This window comes from Mya arenaria, chromosome 3 (assembly GCF_026914265.1).
Source record: "Mya arenaria isolate MELC-2E11 chromosome 3, ASM2691426v1".
NCBI classification, from domain to species: domain Eukaryota; kingdom Metazoa; phylum Mollusca; class Bivalvia; order Myida; family Myidae; genus Mya; species Mya arenaria.
The window spans coordinates 77,851,485-77,871,743 of record NC_069124.1 but is presented as its reverse complement, the minus strand read 5'-3'; the positions used below and the strand labels follow the sequence as shown (position 1 = coordinate 77,871,743).

The window sequence follows — 20,259 nt, the reverse complement described above, 5'->3', positions numbered from 1 at the left end:
TGCGGGAGCCAAAATGGCAGTCAACACGTTTTCCAGTCATAGAAGAGTTTCCATAGAAACACTGACCATCCGAGAGCTACATCGTTTGGAATCATCAAAGAGTTTGCCTCACTTGCGATACTAACAAACACGATGCTTTGCTTTAACATGATTTACGTTAAATAAACCAGACCTTTTGAGAACTAAGTATTTCATATTAGTATTAAATAAAAGTAATTGTAACAGCATTTTTAATTAGGAATGTATAATGTATACACTCTTAATAAACATTTTCACTATTGTTACTTTTTCCCTGTAAGTTAGGTATAATATATATCTGGGTTTTTTTATATTGAGTTGACTCCATTGTAATGAATTCCATCCGCAGAGAGAGAAACTTTAATTATAACGTTTGACGATTTCACAAAATTTAGTTGAACAGAATTGAAATGGAAACCACTGGGACAAACCCAGAGGCGCAGGCCGTATTTTGATGCTATCGTTACACAATGACAAACGTCAAAAAAGAAAGGATACACAAGACACATATATAGAAATGGGGGCATGCGCTGATATTAAAGGCGAAGTAATGCGTTTTTTGGTAAACATTGGGGCCTGTGTTTATATATGAAATGAGCGGATTGTTAGTATATAAAAATATGAGGTCATGTGTTAATATATTAAATTTTTGTGCATTAGAGCCTGTGATTATATATTAAAGTAACACACTTCGTGTTTATATATTGAAGTAATGTGTTGTTGGTAGACAAGGGGGTCTGTCTTTTATATAAAAAGGACAGAAGTGTGTGATGATATATTAAGGACAACGATACGCGTTGTTGGAAGACATGGCGGCCTGGTAAGTGTTTACATTTTTAAGCACAGAATTACGTGTTGTTAGTATTCATGGGGCTGTGTGCTTATAAACCAAAGGAAAGGGTTATGTATTGTTGGTACACATGGTGACTTGTGTTTATATATTAAAGGACACGCTTAGGTGTTGTTGGCAGACATAGTGGCCTGTGTTGATATATCAAAGGACATACTTACGTGTTGTTGGTTGACTTGGGGTCCTGTGTTTATATAAAAAATACCAAACAACGTGTTGTTGGTAGACAAGGCGGCTTGGTTAGTATTAACTATTAACATTTTAAAGCACATAATTACATGTTGTTGGTAGACATGGGGTCCTTAGCTATATATTAAAGGACAGAATTTTTGTAAACACTGGGGCCTGTGTTTATATATGAAAGGACAGGATTAGTTTTGTTGGCTGATATAGGGCCTATGTTCATATATTAAAGGAGAAAAGAACATGTTGTTGGTGGACATGGGGGGCCTGTATATACATTTTAACGGACACAATAACGTTTATAAGTTATGTATTAAAGGACAGGGGTGTGTGTTGTTAGCAGACACTGGCTGGAGGATGTGTTTATATAAAAATGGACAAACTTACGTGTTGTTGGTTAACATGTGGGCCTATTTATGTTCAAATATTAAAGTAATGAGTTGCTGGTAAACGTGGGGACTGTATTTATAAAAAAAAACAACACATGTTGCTGGCTGAGTCGGGGGCCTTTCTTTATGTATTAAAATTTATAGTTGTTGGTTTAGATGAGGGAAAGTGTTCCTATATCAAATGACAGAATTTGGTGTTGTTGGTCAACATGGGGTACTGTGTTCATAATTATAATAAAGGACAGATTTACGCGATATTGGTAGACATTGGGGCTTGTATATATATTGAAGTCACACGTTGTTGATAGACATTGGGGCTTGTATAAATATTGAAGTCACACGTTGTTGGAAGACATTGGGGCTTGTATATATATTGAAGTCACACGTTGTTGATAGACATTGGGGCTTGTATGAATATTGAAGTTACACGTTGTTGGAAGACATTGGGGCTTGTATAAATATTGAAGTCACACGTTGTTGATAGACATTGGGGCTTGTATAAATATTGAAGTTACACGTTGTTGATAGACATTGGGGCTTGTATAAATATTGAAGTTACACGTTGTTGATAGACATTGGGGCTTGTATATATATTGAAGTTACACGTTGTTGATAGACATTGGGGCTTGTATGAATATTGAAGTTACACGTTGTTGATAGACATTGGGGCTTGTATATATATTGAAGTTACACGTTGTTGATAGACATTGGGGCTTGTATATATATTGAAGTTACACGTTGTTGATAGACATTGGGGCTTGTATAAATATTGAAGTTACACGTTGTTGATAGACATTGGGGCTTGTATAAATATTGAAGTCACACGTTGTTGGAAGACATTGGGGCTTGTATATATATTGAAGTCACACGTTGTTGATAGACATTGGGGCTTGTATGAATATTGAAGTTACACGTTGTTGGAAGACATTGGGGCTTGTATAAATATTGAAGTCACATGTTGTTGATAGACATTGGGGCTTGTGTAAATATTGAAGTTACACGTTGTTGATAGACATTGGGGCTTGTATAAATATTGAAGTTACACGTTGTTGATAGACATTGGGGCTTGTATATATATTGAAGTTACACGTTGTTGATAGACATTGGGGCTTGTATGAATATTGAAGTTACACGTTGTTGATAGACATTGGGGCTTGTATATATATTGAAGTTACACGTTGTTGATAGACATTGGGGCTTGTATATATATTGAAGTTACACGTTGTTGATAGACATTGGGGCTTGTATAAATATTGAAGTCACACGTTGTTGATAGACATTAGGGCTTGTATATATATTGAAGTTACACGTTGTTGATAGACATTGGGGCTTGTATATATATTGAAGTTACACGTTGTTGATAGACATTGGGGCTTGTATATATATTGAAGTTACACGTTGTTGATAGACATTGGGGCTTGTATGAATATTGAAGTTACACGTTGTTGATAGACATTGGGGCTTGTATATATATTGAAGTTACACGTTGTTGATAGACATTGGGGCTTGTATATATATTGAAGTTACACGTTGTTGATAGACATTGGGGCTTGTATGAATATTGAAGCCACACGTTGTTGGAAGACATTGGGGCTTGTATGAATATTGAAGCCACACGTTGTTGGAAGACATTGGGGCTTGTATGAATATTGAAGCCACACGTTGTTGATAGACATTGGGACGTGTATGAATATTGAAGCCACACGTTGTTGGAAGACATTGGGGCTTGTATGAATATTGAAGTCACACGTTGTTGGAAGACATTGGGGCTTGTATGAATATTGAAGTCACACGTTGTTGGAAGACATTGGGGCCAGTGTTTGTATTTAAACTGACAAAATTACGCATTGTTTGAAGTGCGACATGAGTGCTTCGTGTCAGAGTAGAGAAAAACGTTACTGTTAGACATGGTGGCCTGTGTTTATATATGAATGGACATATTTATGCTATGCCTATGTTTACATGTACATATGAAAGGATAGGGTAACGTGATGTTGGCATACGTTTGGGCCTATGTTTACATATTAATGGGGAGGGTTATGTGCTGTTGGTTTACATTAGGGACTGAGTTTATATATTAAAGGACAGGGTTATGTATGTTGGTTATCAAGGGGGTCTGTGTCAAAAAATAAAGGAGAGTGATATGTGTTGTTGGTCGTCATGGGGGCCCTATTTATATATGTAAGGACAGAGAAACGTGTTTTGGTACACATTGAGGCATGTGTTTATATATTTAAGGACAGGGTTATGTATTGATAGTACACATGGGGGCCTATGTTTATATTTTAAAGTGCAGATTTTGGAATTCTTGTTCAACCTTGGATACTGTGTTTCTATATCAAAGTTATATGTTCTTGGCAAACATAGGGGCCTGTGTTGATTATGCTAACGATATAGTTATTTCATGTTGGTAGACAGTGTGGCCTATGTGTACATGTATATATTAAAGAACAAGGTAACTCGCTGTTGGCAGACGTTTCGGACATGGTTTTGTGTTGCTGATTCACTTTGGGGCCTGTGTTTCTATATTAAGAGAAAGGGTTATGTATTGCTGGTACATGTGAGGGCCCGTGTCGATATATTAAATAAACGCAATGTTGGTACACATGGAGGAATGTGTTTATACATGCATATTAAAGTTATGCATTGTATGTAGACATTGGGGCCTGTGTTTATATTAAAGGACATAATTAAATGTTTTTCCTTACACAGTGCCTGTGTCTTTTGTACATACATATAAGAGGTTGTTGGTAGGCATAGAAGCCTGTTTTATATATTAAAGGTGAGTGTTAAATGTTGTTGGTGCATATTGGGGCCTCTGTCAATATATTAAATTAACGCATTGTTGATAGATATGGCGGGATCTGTTATACATTTAAGTTTTGCTTTGTCGGGAGACTGTGTTTATATATAAGTAAACAGGGCAATGTGTTGTTGGTAGACATAGCGGTCTGTGTTTATGTATTTAAGGACAGATTAATGTGTTGTCGGTAGACATTCGGGCCTCTGTTTATATATTAAGGTACTTGTTGTTGTAAGACATGAGGGCCTGTTTGTATATTAAAGAACTGAGTTATGATTGTGTTATTCGTTTTACACAAGGCATTGTGTTTATATATCAAATGAATGCATTGTTGGTAAACATGGGGGCATGTGTTCACACATAAAAGTTACATGTTGTGAGAAGACATGTGTTGTTTATCCAAAATGGGGCCTGAGTTCGCATATTTAAATACAGGGTGATATGCTGTTAGTGTAAATGGGGGCATGTAGTTATATATATTAATGGACAGATATTTCAAAGTTATGCATTGTTGGTACACATGGGATATGTTTATTTATCATATACCCATCATAAATCCACATGCAATACATACAATGAAATACGGTAGTCCGTATTCCACTCCAGTGCAATACGGCCGTATTCCACTCTTGTGACGTCACGTCACAACGAGTATCGTTCCGCGATGTTCAAATAACGTCATAAACAAAATAATGCGTCGTAAAAATGACATTAATTATGAAACATGTTGCTTTTAAGTGAACTAACCAGTAATGTATATAATAAAAGGGTTATAAGTACTGCGTTTTGATCCGGAATGTCGTATTCAACTCTCGTGGATTTTTGCAGATTTTGATTTTGATTCGGCTCGCGCCTCGTGAAATCCGAATCTGCAAAAATCCACTCGAGTCGAATACAACCTCCCGTATCAAAACGCAGTACTTCTAACCCTATTATATTGAAGTAAAGTGTTGTTGGTAGATATGGGGGCCTTTTTTATTTTGAAAGGACAGAGTAACGTGTACTTTATTACGCATTAGGGCTTGTGTTTATATATTTTTGTTACTGATTGTTCGTAGAAAAAGGGGACAGCATTTATATATCAAAGGCCAGAGTTACGTGTTGTTGGTCGACATGGGGTACTGTGTTTATATATTAAAGTTATGCGTTTTTGATAGACAGTAGGGATTGTGCTTATATATTTGAGGGGAAAATATGCTTCGTTGGTAGACATCTGGGTCTGTTTTAACATTTTAAATGACAGAATCACATGTTGTTGGTAGACATAGGGGCCTTTGTTTATATATTGGATGTATTGGAAATAGTTATGAGTTGTTGGTAGACATTAGGGCTTTCGTGTACATATTAAAAGACAGCCTTACATGTTGTTGGTAGACAGGGTGCCTGTGTTTACAGATTAAAGTTGTGATGTTGGTGGATATTGGGTCGTCTGTTTATATATTAAGGCTTAATATTGTTGATAGACATGGGTGCTTGCGTTATTATTATTTTAAGGAAAGTGTTGTTGGCATATATTTGGGACTCTTATTTATATAAAAAAACAGAGTGCCGAGTTCTTCATTACACATTAGAGCTTGTCATTATATATTATTGGGTATATGTTTATATATTAAAGGACAGAGTTATGTGTTGTTGACAGACACTACCGCCTGAGTTTACATATTCAAGAACAGGGATAAGTGTTGTTTGTTAACAAAACATTCAATGTTCATATATTAAAGGAAAGAAGTACGTAATGTTGGTAGACATTGGGGTCTTTGTTTATATATAGAAGGACAGGGATACGCATTTGGCAAGCACTTCCAGTGTTTTTGAGTTGTTGGTTAACATTAGGGCCTATGTCTATATAATAATAATATTACATGCTGCTGGTAGACATGGGGACCTGTGATTATTTAATGCATTTTTCTTGCAGACATTGGGGCCTGAGTTTTTATAAATTGTTTGTTGTTCATAGACGTAGGGCCTGTATTTATATATTAAAGGACAGAGTTACGTGTTGTTTGTTAACTTGGGGTCATGTGTTTATATGTTAAAGTTTTCCATTGTTGGTAGACATGGAGGCTTGTGTTTATATATGTAAGGACAAACTTACGGGTTGTTGGAAGACATGGCAGCCTCAGGTGAGTTTACATTTCTAACATAAAAAAAAACATGGTGTTTGAAAACAAGGGGACGTTTATTGATATATAGAATGGCAGGGGTACGTGCTATTGGTACACATTGGGGTTTGTACATAAAAATGAGAAGGTAAAGTTTATATAATCGTATGTTCATCTATTAAAGGGCATATTTACATGTTGTTGTAGACAAATGACCGATGTTTATAAAAATATATTAAAGGATAGAGTTCTGTGTTATTGGCAGATAATGGGGCCTGTTTTTAATTAAGTTACAATTTTTTAGCAGACATGGGAGCGCCTGTGTATATATATTCAAGGAAACAGTTAAGTGCTTTGATCGACATTGGGGCCTTTGTTAATACCGTAAAGGATAGAGTTACATGTTATTCGAAGACATGGGGCCCTGTGTTATAAATTTAAGTTACCTGTTGTAAGTAGCCATAGAGGCCTTTGTTTGTATCAAATGACAGTGATGTGTGCTGTTGGTCAGAATGGGAGCCTGTGTTAATATATTACAGTCATACGTTGTTTGCAGACATGATGGCCTGTGTTAATTTATTTAAGTATATATATTTTATGCCAGAAAACGAGTCATAAGAAACTAAGGTAAAACAAAGTAGTTCAAATTCACTAAACAAATATACCATGTATATCAGCAAAAAGAGCCAAACATTTCAGTTAACAAAATGATCTTAACATATCTTGTGAATAAAAAGAAATGTGGCAAGCATTCACATCGGCTGTTCAAGGAAAACAGGCCGTAAGAATTCCAAGTGTCAACAAAACAACACGACATAACAGAGCCATTAACAAACTTAGGTTATTTGTCACTGGTAAAAAAACAAATGTAATACATAGATCATGACTGCCGCAAAAAGATCAAATTACAAACTAAACTTATTTGACACTGGTTTAAATCCATTTAATACATAGATCATTGCTGCCAAAAAAAATAACAAATAAAAAGTTAACAACATAAAAGTTCACTAATAACTTAACAAATCGATAATGACGGTCACAACACAAGCATAATACAAATAAGCATTTAAATAATAACGTTTAACATATATCATGGCTGCCACAAAAAAGCCAAAGACAAATTAAGGTAATAACAAAGTGACTCTAAATTTACTTAATACATGGATCATAGCTGCTGCAAAAGAGCAAAATACATGACACTGAATTAAAGTCACTTAATACACAGATCAAAGCGTCAGCGGTAACGCCTAATACAAACAAAGTTTATATTTACAACATTATAAAGTTGTCCAATAATAAATTAATACTTCATGGTTTCATACTAAGATCATGGCTGCAACAAAAGGACCCATATACAATCAAAGGTTACAACATTATAAAGTGGTCCAATATTAAATTAATACTTAGACAATGGCTGTCACAAAAAAGTCATATACAAATGAAGGTAACATGACACTGGTTAAAAGTCACTTAATACATATATAGATCAAAGCTGCTGCTGCTGCAAAAAAACAACAATATAAACAAAGGTGTCAACATAGCGGGTCATCAATAACTTAATACGTGGATTATGGCTACCACATAGAGAGCCATATACAATTTTAGGTAACAGCAGAGTGGTCTCTAATAACTTCATACATAGATCATGGCTGCCAAAATGAGCAGTAATACAATCTAAGGTAACAACAAAGAAGTTTTATAATAACTTTAAACATAGATTATGGCTCCTTCAAAAAGAGCCATATCAAAACTTAGTTAACAACAATATGGTTCAATAATAATTAAATACTTTCATCATGCTGCCAAAAGACGATTTAATACAAACTCAGCTAATGACATTCAGTTGAAAAAATGAATACATTGATAATGTCTGCTGCAAAAAGGGCCAAATACAAACGGTAAGGTAACAACATAGCTTTATACATATATTTTGGCTGCCACAAAAACAGCCATATATAAACTATGTTAACAACAACGTGACTCAAACTAACTGAATACATTGATCATGGCTGCTGCAAGAAGAGTCAAATACAACTTAGGTAAAACATACTAGCGGCTCAACAATAACTTAATACATAGATCATGGCTGCCACAAACGGAGCAATATACAATCTTAGGTAACAATACAGTTGTTCAATAATAACTTAATACTTTCATCATGGGTGCTGCAAAAAGGGCCGAATTCATCATGTGACTAAGGGTACAATCCAGCGGTTCACTAAAAACTACATACATAGATCATGGATGCCGAATAAAAAGGCCAAATACAAACTAAGCTTATGACATTGTAGGTCAGAATACCTGACATAGTCATCGCTGCCTCAAAAAAAGCCAAATACAAAGGCTGCCTCAAAAAAAGCTAAGTACAAACTAAGTTAACAACATAAAAGAACACTAATAACTTAACAAATTTATAATGACTTCCACAAAACAAGCTAAATACAAACAAAAATAACAACAAAGCACTTAGAAAATAACTTATTACATACATCATGGCTGCCACAAAAAAGCGAAAAAGAAACTAAGTTAACAACAAAGTGACTCAACAATTACTTAATACATGGATCATGGCTGCTGCAAAAGGAGCCAAATACAAACTGAGGTAAAACATAGCCGCTCAACAATTACTTAATACATGGATCATGGCTGCTGCAAAAAGAGCCAAGTACAAACTAAGGTAAAACATAGCCGCTCAACAATTAATACATAGATCATGGCTGCTGCAAGAAGAACAAAACACATGACACTGGTTTAAAGTCACTTAATACACAGACAAAAGCTGCAGCAGAAACAACTAATACAAATAAATGTTACAACATTATGAAAGTGATCCAATAATGAATTAATATATAATGGCTGCCACAAAAATAACCATGTATATACAAGAAAACATTACACTGGTTAAAAGTCACTTAATACAAATAAAGATCAAAGCAACTGCTGCAAAAAAGAATATAAACAAAGGTAACAACAAAGCACCCCAACGAATACTTAATACATAGATCATGGTTGCCACAAAAGGAGCCAAATACAAACTAAGGTAACAACATATCAGTTAATCAATAGCTTAATACATGATCATGGCTGCCACAATAAGAGCCATATAAATCTAAGATAACAACCGAGTGGTTCTATATTAACTTAATACATAGATCATGGCTGCCACAATAAGAGCCATATACGAATATAAAAGCTAAGTAAAAATGTGGTTCAATGAAAACTGAATTCATAGTTCATGGTTGCTGCAAAAGGAACAAAATATATACTGAGGTAGCAACATAGCAGCTCAATAATTTCTTAACACATAGATCATTGCTGCAACAAAAAGACAAACATACAAACTATGGCAACAACATAACAGTTAATTAATTACTAAACACATTGAGCATGGCTACAACAAATAAGTGCCAAATACAAACTCAGCTATAGATAATAGCTGCAACAAAAAGAGCAAAATACAAACTATGTCAACAACATAGCAGCTCAATAATAACTTAACACATAAATCATGGCTGCAGCAAAAAGAGCAAACTACAAACTAGTGTAACAACATACCCGTTCACTGATGACATAATACATTTATTATGGCAGCCTAGATGTGATTCAAGTGCAAGCTTAGGTAACATTATAGCAGAATAGCAGCTCAATAATAACTTAATACTACGTCATGGCTGCTGCAAAATGGGCTACAAATACAAGCTAAGGTAACAGCAAAGTGACTTCAATAACTACTTAATTATACATGGATCATGGCTACTTCACGTTGAACCAATCAAAAACTTAAGTAACAACATAGCGGTCCAATAATAACTTAAAGCATAGATCATGGCTGTCAAATACAAAATACAAAGTGAACAACATTAAAGTAAAATTATAATTTAATACATAGATCATGGCCGCCAAAAAAGGCAAATACAAACTAAGGTAACAAAATAATAGTTAGATGATAATTTAATTGATAGATAATGGGGCCTAAAGGATCCAAATACAAACCAAGGTTACAACATACCAAATCCTTAATTGCATAATACATACTCGTAGATGATGGCTACCACAAGAAGAGCCAAACACGAACTGACGTTACAACATAGCATATTTATCATAGTTACATAATACATAGATGAAGGCTACCAAAAACCCCAAACACAAACCAATGTTACAACAAAGCGATCATGATCATAGCTACCACAAAAGTCAATACATACTAACGTAACCTCATTGCGGTTCAATAAGAACTTAATACATTGATCTCGGGTGCCGCAAAAAGGGCCAAATACAAAACATAGTATTTCAGACTGGATAACTTTATGCTGTTCAATTTTTAGGTAATGAATGGGTAAATTAGGATAAAATTTCACCAACTTCCCATTCACTCCAAGTGCATCTCAGCTGAAAGCAAAAAGAGCTAAAGACAAACTAAGGTATGAAGAAAAAGGTTCAAAACACTTAAAAAAAACAAAAAAACAACAGACTAAAGTAACTACAGAATGGTTTATATAATCACTAAACACAGATCATTAGGCTGTCAGAAAAAGAGTTGTAAAAAGAGCCACACTCAAGCTTACGTTAAAACTAAATGGTTAAACAAACACTTTAACATAAACCATTCTAACATTCTAATTTTGTCATGAGCCCTTTAGGCCCACTTTAGTTTTTTACATTACTTAAATGAGTAACATTTATATTCTGTTTTATATCGTATTTTTATTTATTGTGTCAAAATGTGTCCTGTTTATGTGTAAAATTGCTAAAAGAGTTCTTATTAGAATAGAGAATAGCTCTTTTAATTCTTAAAGCTGCACTCTCAGAGAATTACCGTTTTGACAACTTTTTCTATTTTTTGTTTTGGAATGAGCCAATGTTTGCGTTAATATCTGCAAACTATTGATATAAGACTGCTGATAAAAGATCAGATCGCAGATTTTCATATTTCCGTTCGAAAATTAATGTTTTATGGCTAAAAGCGTTACTAGCGGTTTAAGAAAAATGCTTTTTTTACCTTAAATATAAAAATTATGACCTGATCTTCTGTCAGCAACCTTATATTACTGGTTTCCGTGCATTTTCGCATAAACTGGCTCGTTCCAAGACAAACAATGAAAGATTTGTCAAAACGTTCAACACGAGAGTGCAGCTTAAAGGCACCAATGCGTAAACTAACAGTTGTGGACATTATTTTAAGTCAGTATAAGCGTCTGATCGTATGATCAAACTATCACTACTTATCGTATCTGTCTTGAAATTGCCACCATAAAACATGAGTTCAGCTTGTCCGACTTGGCCGCGTACCCTGGAGCCGTTCATGGAGGATAGATATGCAGAGATGGGTGTCTGGACCAAAACATGGATCTCTCGATAACAAGATTGTCCTTTCAGTTTTCAGGTTTTCATTTGATACAAATTAGGCTGTGGTTCAAGGAGCCGAACAGATTTGCTACGGAGGAAAGCAGGTTGGATGCCTGTGACTTGGGCTATTTAAGATACCAGATACAAGCATTTTAATTTAAAGTCGGGTATAAAGGAAAAATAATCATGAAGGAAAATTTGGTAGGTTGTTGGTAGTTGGGGGTTGGAATTCCAGACTACCTACTGGTTCGTAGTTGGTTGTTCCAATATCCAACTACCTGATAGTTGCCAATTGTGGATTTGAATATAATTATATAGTTTTTATATTTAGGTACTCGATTTTTTCTGGATGCGAATATCCAAATACCAACAAGTTGGGATTCGGAATGTGTCTGTTTTTTGGGGGGTCGAGTGGTAAATATGTGCAACACCCCACACCAAATGGACTTTTATGCATGTATACACATGTGCCTTTCTCACAAACACTGTTTTATTTGAGTACTTTTTCTACATTCGCCAGTTAAATATTCGAACATTTCCAGTTGGTTATACGCAAATATCCAACTATACGCATCATTTGATAGTTCGGGATTCAGAGTTTGTCATGTCTTATGGTTGTAAGATTGAAAGGTATTCATACTGATAATCAACAGGCAGCCGTTTCTATGTGTAGGTACTCGTTGTCGACAAGGTCTGGTCTGGCACTAACCCTCACACTGAAGTCCCCAGAAATAAATGAAAGACAGTTCTCGTTTGTTCTTGTTGAATTTAAATATTTGATCCGCATTACTCAGCCAGCGTTGCTGGTGAAAATGCTCAGTTCTAATTAGTTGCCAGCAATGCCAGCAACTCTATATAAAGTACTGAATGTTTGCAATGGAATCAGTCTTGATTCCCTAATCAATGACAACTTATTCAATTTCGTCTTCTAAAAGTGTTCATTAAATTAATTTAATTTTCATTTACGACCAACAGCTCAAAACCCTATTATGCTGGTAATTCTACAGCAAGTGTGCCATTGATGACTCTAGATTATATAGAAACCTAGGCTACGACAGTTAATAGTTTTGACATTGAAATAATGCCCTTTTTATACCACTGTGGTTTATTATTCACGTCTCTCATCCTACTTATTCAAGAGCAATGTATAGAAAATGACAATTCGCTGTTTGGGGCTATACTACCACTGACCTCAATTAATTGTATTTGTTGCCAAGGTGTACAAACTTAAAACGTGCACCTATTTTATGTAGAAATAAAACGCCACGAATGGGGTGAGGCTAGAATGAATTGATTTTCAACAAACTTGGAATATGACCGACATTATACAAAATGTTTATATATTTAAACGTGTTATCAGTTTCTGATAAGCCATATATACAGAAAACTGGTTACACCCCATGGCGGCTTATTTTATTACAACGAATAACGACGACTTAAACGACATTTACTTTGGTAGACGGTTACCAAAATATTATTTCTGTGAAATTGTATTAAAATCGGTCAGTCCGATTTGGACACAAGTTGCTTTAATCGTTTCGCTTTAAACATGCTTACGAAGAAATCCAGACCCGTCTTAGTCTTTAATTGAAGGACCCAATATACAACTTAAGGTAATCTTATGATAATCCACCATTTACTTCATTCACTCTATTTGTCAGTTATAAACAACAAGCAATCCGATTAGCTACATCGTTTTTAGATCCAATAAAGACCACTATTGAATACCAGTCCAGACTCGTACTGGTCTTTATTTTTTAAAGAATGGCGACGTTGAAAGATCATCAAAGTGACATTTATGATTCTGAAAGCGTTTTACCTTTTAACGATTTCACTTCCGTGGCAAATAGAGGTATGCATAGTATGACATTATGTTTATATCTCTAGTCGAAGGTCATTCCATAGGCATTAAAGCTGCACTCCCACAGATTCACCGTTTTTACAACATTTTTATTTTTTGTCTTGGAAAGAGCAAGTTTTTGCGTAAATATCTGTAAACCAATGATATAAGGTTGCTGACAAAAAAACAGATCGTAGCTTTTCATATTTCCGTTCGAAAATTGTTTTATGGCTAACGGTTTAAGAAAAATGCATAAAACATCAATTTTTGAACTTAAATATAAAAATCTGCGATCTTTTTTGTCAGCAGTCTTATATAATTAGTTTCCATGGATCTTCGCAAAAATTGGTTAGTTCCAAGACAAAAAAAAATGTCAAAACGTTAAATCTGTGAGAGTGCAGATTTAATACCAAGTTTCATAAATACGCATCGAGTAGTAAGCTAAAAATAACTTAAAAGAAATATAAACGAAAGAGTGAATGATAAAATATTTATTTAAATAGAAAGTATCTGCCACCTCTAATTGAATGATATATGTACAATAAATACAGAACAGAACGGAACAGAACAGAAAAAAACAGCACAAAGTGTATTTAGTTTTAAACAGTTCCCAAAATAAAGTTAAAAACACAATGAAATAAGTCAAACCCTTGATCATCGAACAATTGTCTTATGCATGTAAGAATGGTGATCGGTCATAGAGTATGGCTTATATACGATATGAATGCTAGAAATGAAATGAAATAACAGTTATGAAGTTTAAGGCAAAATATTGGTTAGCTTTATTCTTATAAAATATCTTAAATCTTTATACAATGTATGTAAGTAACTGTGTCAATATACATGTGTGAATCAGTATCTTATTAATGTACAATATCAAATTATGTCTTATGCACCCCCCCCCCCCCCCCTCGCCATGTTGTTAGGAGTATTTGGACAATATAGGAAATATTTGGAAATATGCATGGACCGAAATGACAGCTGATTTGTCATTGACAGTGGATGCCTTTGAGACAGTTTTAAAATTATGGCCATTCAAAGTGGATAGTTGGTACAGTGTTTAATCATGTTCAGTTCAGATGATGAATGATATTTGCAGATAAACATGTATCCTCTTTGCAGCAGATAATAAGTAAATAAGACGTAAATTGTGATAAACCTTATGAGTTGTGACTTTGACCTTTACTATATGACCTAAAATGTATAGGGTTTATCTACAGATCAACCCCAACCTCAATGTCAAGTTTGAGTGCCTTGTGTGAACGCATTGCCGAGATATCATACGGACAAGCTTGTTGCGTTCAAGGTCACCATAGCCTTTGACTCGATGACCCCTAAAATCAATAGGGGTCAACCGCTGGTCAGGCCCAGCCTCCATGTAAAGTTTGATGACCATAGGTCCAGGCATTGTTGAGTTTGCGCTCAAGTTCACTGTGACCTTGACCTTTGACCCGATTACCCCTTAAATCGATAGGGGTCATCTACCGGTCAGGCCCTACCCCCAAGTCAAGGGTGCAGGCATTGTCGAGTTATAACTCGTACAACCTTGTATCGTTCAAGGTCACTGGGACCTTGACATTTGACCTGATGATCCCTAAAATTATTATAGGCCATCTAATGATCACGACCAGCCACCATGTCAAGTAATGATCATAGGTCCGGGCATTGTTGGGTTAACACTCGGACAAGGGTTGACACAATATTTCCCGTTAAAGGTCACTGTGACCTTTACCTTTGGCCCGATGACCCCTTTAATCAATAGGGGCCATGTTCTGGCCATGCCCAACCTTCATGTCAAGTTTTAGGTTCAGGAATTGTCGGGTTATCACTCGGACAAGTTTTGGTCTACCGACGGACCGACTGACCGACCGACATGTGCAAAGCAAAATACCCACTCTTCTTCGAAGGGGGCATAATAAGTACATTTAAATATGCATACTTAATATAAAATTGAAAAATTATTGTGTACACGCAAAAACAATGCCATGATGAAATATGTGTAAAGCATAAGGTTGACATGATAGATGAGGATTTCATTTAATAATTTTAACCAGCTACGCGTTTTGTCGTCGGTGTCCAACGGATTGATTGTGAGGCTAGGCTCGTGCTACGCGTTGTCGTCGTCGCTGAAGTCCGGGATGCTGGCGAGGCTGGGCTCGTACGGGGCGTGTGGCGGGGCGAGCTCGTCCTGCGTGAGGAAAGTCTTCACCGTGGAGCCCGTGCTCACGTGACCCGAGCTTGGTTCAATCACCTTATGCTCCAGCGAGTTCGGGTGCACGCAGACGGGAACTACAGGCTCCCCCGCTGTAACAGCAACAACTTACGTCATTACAGTTAGAATACATCGCTTACTCAAATAGGTTAAGCAGGCCACATGTTTTGGAAGTAGTTTATTTATTTTTCATGTCACCTTGGCCTTTGTCAGTTTGATTTTTCAAAAACAAAACATCTTTCTTTACGAAAAAAAGACTCACGTAAAGGATTGTATCGCTTATAGCAGTTGTATGCGGTACATTTGTGTGTGTATCGGTGACGTGCTCGGCCGTCCTCACGCTCTCGTCCCTTGAAAGGCGGCAGGATCTCGACCGGTTCACAGAGGTTTTGCATGCACGAGTAACACATGCACTTGCTCTTTCCCAGCATGTTGTGACCCAATGCGCTGACATCCATCGCACCAAACGCACTTGAGGCAATATCATGCCATGTTTTATTGACTTGATAATGTAAACCTGATAATTTGTTTAATCACTTCTTCAAAACTTTTTCTTAAAGACGCTCAACAAACGTTAACACATGTTTGTTCATAGATGACGATGTCAGATATATCTAGTAACTAAACCGGAATTGCAATTTTGGGAATACTAGAGTATCCAAGCTACTTACCGGAAAGCGTTGCCGCATGCACAAACAAATTTTGCCAACCCGAATTCCTTATTCCTGGCAAGTGGGTCGAACTTTTCCCTGCACAAATGACAACGCGCGACCTTAAATATAAGAGCAAGTTATTTAACATAAATCTTGTATACCATGTGCCGATATGTTACTGCACATGGCGCATGAAACATGAGAAGCATTAATGGATGAGATAATAATAGATCTGGTTTTAGCTATCAATTCTGCAAAATATGTTTACAACCCTTTCAATCGTAATGGTCTTTCTTAAGACGGTTCATAACATCAATAACATGGTTCCTTAATATATTTATGTACGTACAGGTTTTCTCGTTGGGACCTTTCGCCACCACATGTTGTCGCACTCCTGGCACGTGAACTGGCGGATCTCAGCGCCAACCTCGTTTCGGCGCGCGATGTCCCGTAGCACCGTGTTCCGCCGGACACGTGTCACTACCTGCCACTAGGGGGAGCAAGCGGATATAATCAGTAGAACATGAAACAGTGCGATTCTCAGTGATAACACTTGCCATTCGTGACAAAATCAATTAAGATATAGAGAATACTAGGTTAATTAGTGCCGTGGATGGAGGAAGTTTACCTGGCAAGGCGGAGGAATTTATCAGGTGAGCCGAAGGCGAAATCGATAAAATCCGCAGCCGAGCCAGATAAACTTTCTCCATCCACGGCACTAACCTAGTATTCTATTTATCCTGTTAAACACTATAAAAACCTTAAAATTAATAAGTATCTTAAAAAATAAGGGGGGTAACTGTTTTTTCCTGTTGACGTCATCACATTCAGTATCCATGTTTAAATCGCCCCCAAAATAGTTCTCAAAACTGTTCAACTTTTTTCAATACGTTTATATTCAAAGTCATTGCATTTTAATACGTCAATATCAAAACATAAAAATCTTTTAAACGTGCATAAGAATGGATCAGTCTCCAAAGATTATCTGATTATGTAACAAATATTCACAGAGTACAGTAGCCTACACAGGTCAAGATTTAAGATCACGAGTGTTTACAAACAATCGCCACATAAATGGATTTAATTCATGTTGATAGTGTTGGATTTTCAGAACTGCACCGGCAAAGTGATTATTCATTTCTGTTGTAAGTGAGATTTTGTCATTCACCACAGAAATGAAATAAACTATCCACGAGTATCGTTGAATGCTGTTTCACAGTTTCCAGCATTTGCCACATTTACTTGGTATTTGGACAGCATTTGGCCAGTCGAGCTATCTTATTCGAGCGAGTTGGTCCCTAGGGTGATCTCTTGGACTGAGATATCATAAAAAATGTGATTTGGTACTAAATGATACACATAATAAACAAATAATCCACTTTTGGTCGTTTATTTCTACATATTAAATATTTTAAAATAAACGACCAAAAGTGGATTATTTGAATGATAAAGATTGTATGAAATTTTAAAATATTTAATATATAAAATATACGACTAAAAGTAATTATTTGTTTATAATGTGTATCATAGAGTACTAAAACACAATTTTTATGATTCTCAGTCCAAGAGATCACCCTAGGGACCAATCGCTTGAAGCAGGTAGCTCGACTGGCCAAAAAAGCAGTCCAAATTCCTTGTAACTGTGGCATTTGCGGGTGGGGTAAGATTTTAACATCACAGTCATGTAGATTTTCAGGTCGATTGTTTTGCCAGTGTCATTATTTTGCATAATGATGGGACTTTATGGGCGAGTGATTGTTGAGGTCGGCTGTTGGTGGTCCATTGATAAGATACTGAAACAGTATGTGTGCTGTTCCTCTGACATTGCAGAATATAGAAAAGAAGTTCGTTTTCGCGGTCACATGACCACCTGACTGTAGATAAACATCACGTGGTCTACTATCCTAATAAACTAAAATTTACACGGCACCTTGTTATTGAATCGATATTATGCAAGTGACAGGATAAATTGTGTTGCTTGACAATTGAAAAAGCATTAAGAACTTCAAAGCATTTTTGTCAGGCACGTACTTTTACTGCATGTATAATATATTGACACAACTTACACTATTTTCATCCAAAATAGAATTGATATCATCTTGGGACGCTGAAAAAAAAGATTTTAAACTTCAAAAACTTTAGTTATCAGATGAAGTGCATACGGTTAACACGTGTAAGAACTATAAAAAAAAACCTTTAATCAAAGTCCAATTAAGGTAAACAACTCAAAAAATAGGAATGAGGTACCTTGAAGCACAAACCCAACGGCGGCCTCGGCGCTCCAGCCAGTGTGGCGCATGATGATGTTTCCCTCAGCGTCCGTGAAGCGGCCATGGAACAGCTCCCGGAACCGCCGTAGCTAAAAGAGGAATGAAGTTCATTGGTAAAAAATATGTTCAAAATAATGAATACTTAGTGAAAATAAATAAATGCAGCTGAAAAGACTGTCCAAGGACGGTTCTCTCATACTAGTTTAAGCTATATGTAACCAAGCGAAAGCCTCGAAGACTCCTTAATAGTATAATATTGAAAAAAAAATCAATATTATAAAAGGACAATATTACTGAACAGGTTCCTTAAGGCTGCAATTCGCTTACTGCTTTAATTCTCTCCCAGTCTGCGTCATGTGTAGGCGGACTTCCGTCAGCCATTGCCATTTTCTTTCGTTTTCGTTTGGCTCTGAGGATATATATAATTTACAGCCTGTCCAGTCTTGTTCATACAAGTTAAATGGTGGCGTGGCGCTGCGTGGGCAAAATAGAAATGGTACCAACAGTCAACACTATGGTTTGTATAAGACAGTAATCCTGGAAGATAATTTGGCTTACCATTAAACTTTAGTTACAACCGAATTTTTTAAACACACACACACTATTTACTTTAGTTTATCGGACAGGTATACATAAATGTGTATATGTACACTGGTGCTAGAAATTAAACAAGGAAGTTGAGTAACATTCAGTGATAATTAAATATTGTTAATATTGATAAGCAGAAATGACGATTTATAATATTAAAATAAAAACAATAAATACACACCTGAGATTTCTAGTCCCATCTGATACGTGTGCAAGCCAGGTCAATTCATTTTTAAAAAATTGATATTATTAGGCAATATGGAAGATGTCACAACTCGCGACTCTCGACGATGTCTGTGTCTGTTACTCCCCTTGAAATCGATATGTTTTCATGGCGTACCATGGCATGGCCTATGATATTGTGATAGCACTTTATATATTGTTTAAGACAAAAAATAGTTGAATCACGTGAATACGTCATCCTATCGCATTTTTTGCAATTGTTTATTTTACGAAAGTTATGCTTTCCAAAACAAATCAAATACATGATATATATAATTATAAATATATATAGCATAATTGTTTTAAACTTTAAATTCAGTGGCTTGATAATGAAAACAAAACACATCTTTATCATTTTTTTTAGACAATCTAATACATAATTATAATTTATACATAAGATATGATTACATTTCAAAACATCTAAAAAACAAGGGTAGTAATGTCAGATGCGTCCAGGTTTCCTGGTTCATTGTTTAATTGGGGTATAAAACGTCCTCGATTTGATGAGTATATACATTGTGTTCAATATGTTAAACGATATTTCTTAATGAGGACGTTTTATACCCCACACAATGAACCAGGAAACATGGACGAACTTAACATTACTGTCCTTGGGATCTGTTCACCTCCTACGACAACTACTTACAGTTTATGCAATTTTAACTGAGAACAATAACTATAACTGTTTAATAATTTAATTGAAAAAAAATCGGTTTTTAATTTAACATAATTAATATGAAGCCATGTTAAAGAGTGTTGTAAGTAAAGCACACTAACTTCTTA

At 35.7% G+C, this 20,259-nt stretch overlaps 1 protein-coding gene across 3 annotated transcripts; it reads right to left on the bottom strand.

Moving 5' to 3' along the window:
- Positions 1 to 14,007: 14,007 nt before the first annotated feature.
- Positions 14,008 to 19,615, bottom strand: LOC128228266 (shiftless antiviral inhibitor of ribosomal frameshifting protein homolog). Of its 3 annotated transcripts, none has more exons than XM_052939463.1 (8): positions 19,436 to 19,615; positions 18,994 to 19,075; positions 18,644 to 18,755; positions 18,463 to 18,503; positions 16,746 to 16,886; positions 16,415 to 16,515; positions 16,006 to 16,214; positions 14,008 to 15,835 (listed from the first exon to the last, which is right to left on the bottom strand). In XM_052939463.1, the coding sequence occupies exons 2-8, from the start codon at positions 19,051 to 19,053 to the stop codon at positions 15,639 to 15,641; spliced, it is 861 nt and encodes a 286-aa protein (XP_052795423.1). In that variant the 5' UTR covers positions 19,054 to 19,075; positions 19,436 to 19,615; the 3' UTR covers positions 14,008 to 15,638. The 3 variants fall into 3 exon arrangements, with proteins under 3 accessions (XP_052795423.1, XP_052795421.1, XP_052795422.1); XM_052939461.1 differs by having other exon boundaries at positions 18,994 to 19,203; positions 19,436 to 19,609; XM_052939462.1 differs by having other exon boundaries at positions 18,994 to 19,140; positions 19,436 to 19,609.
- Positions 19,616 to 20,259: the final 644 nt, after the last annotated feature.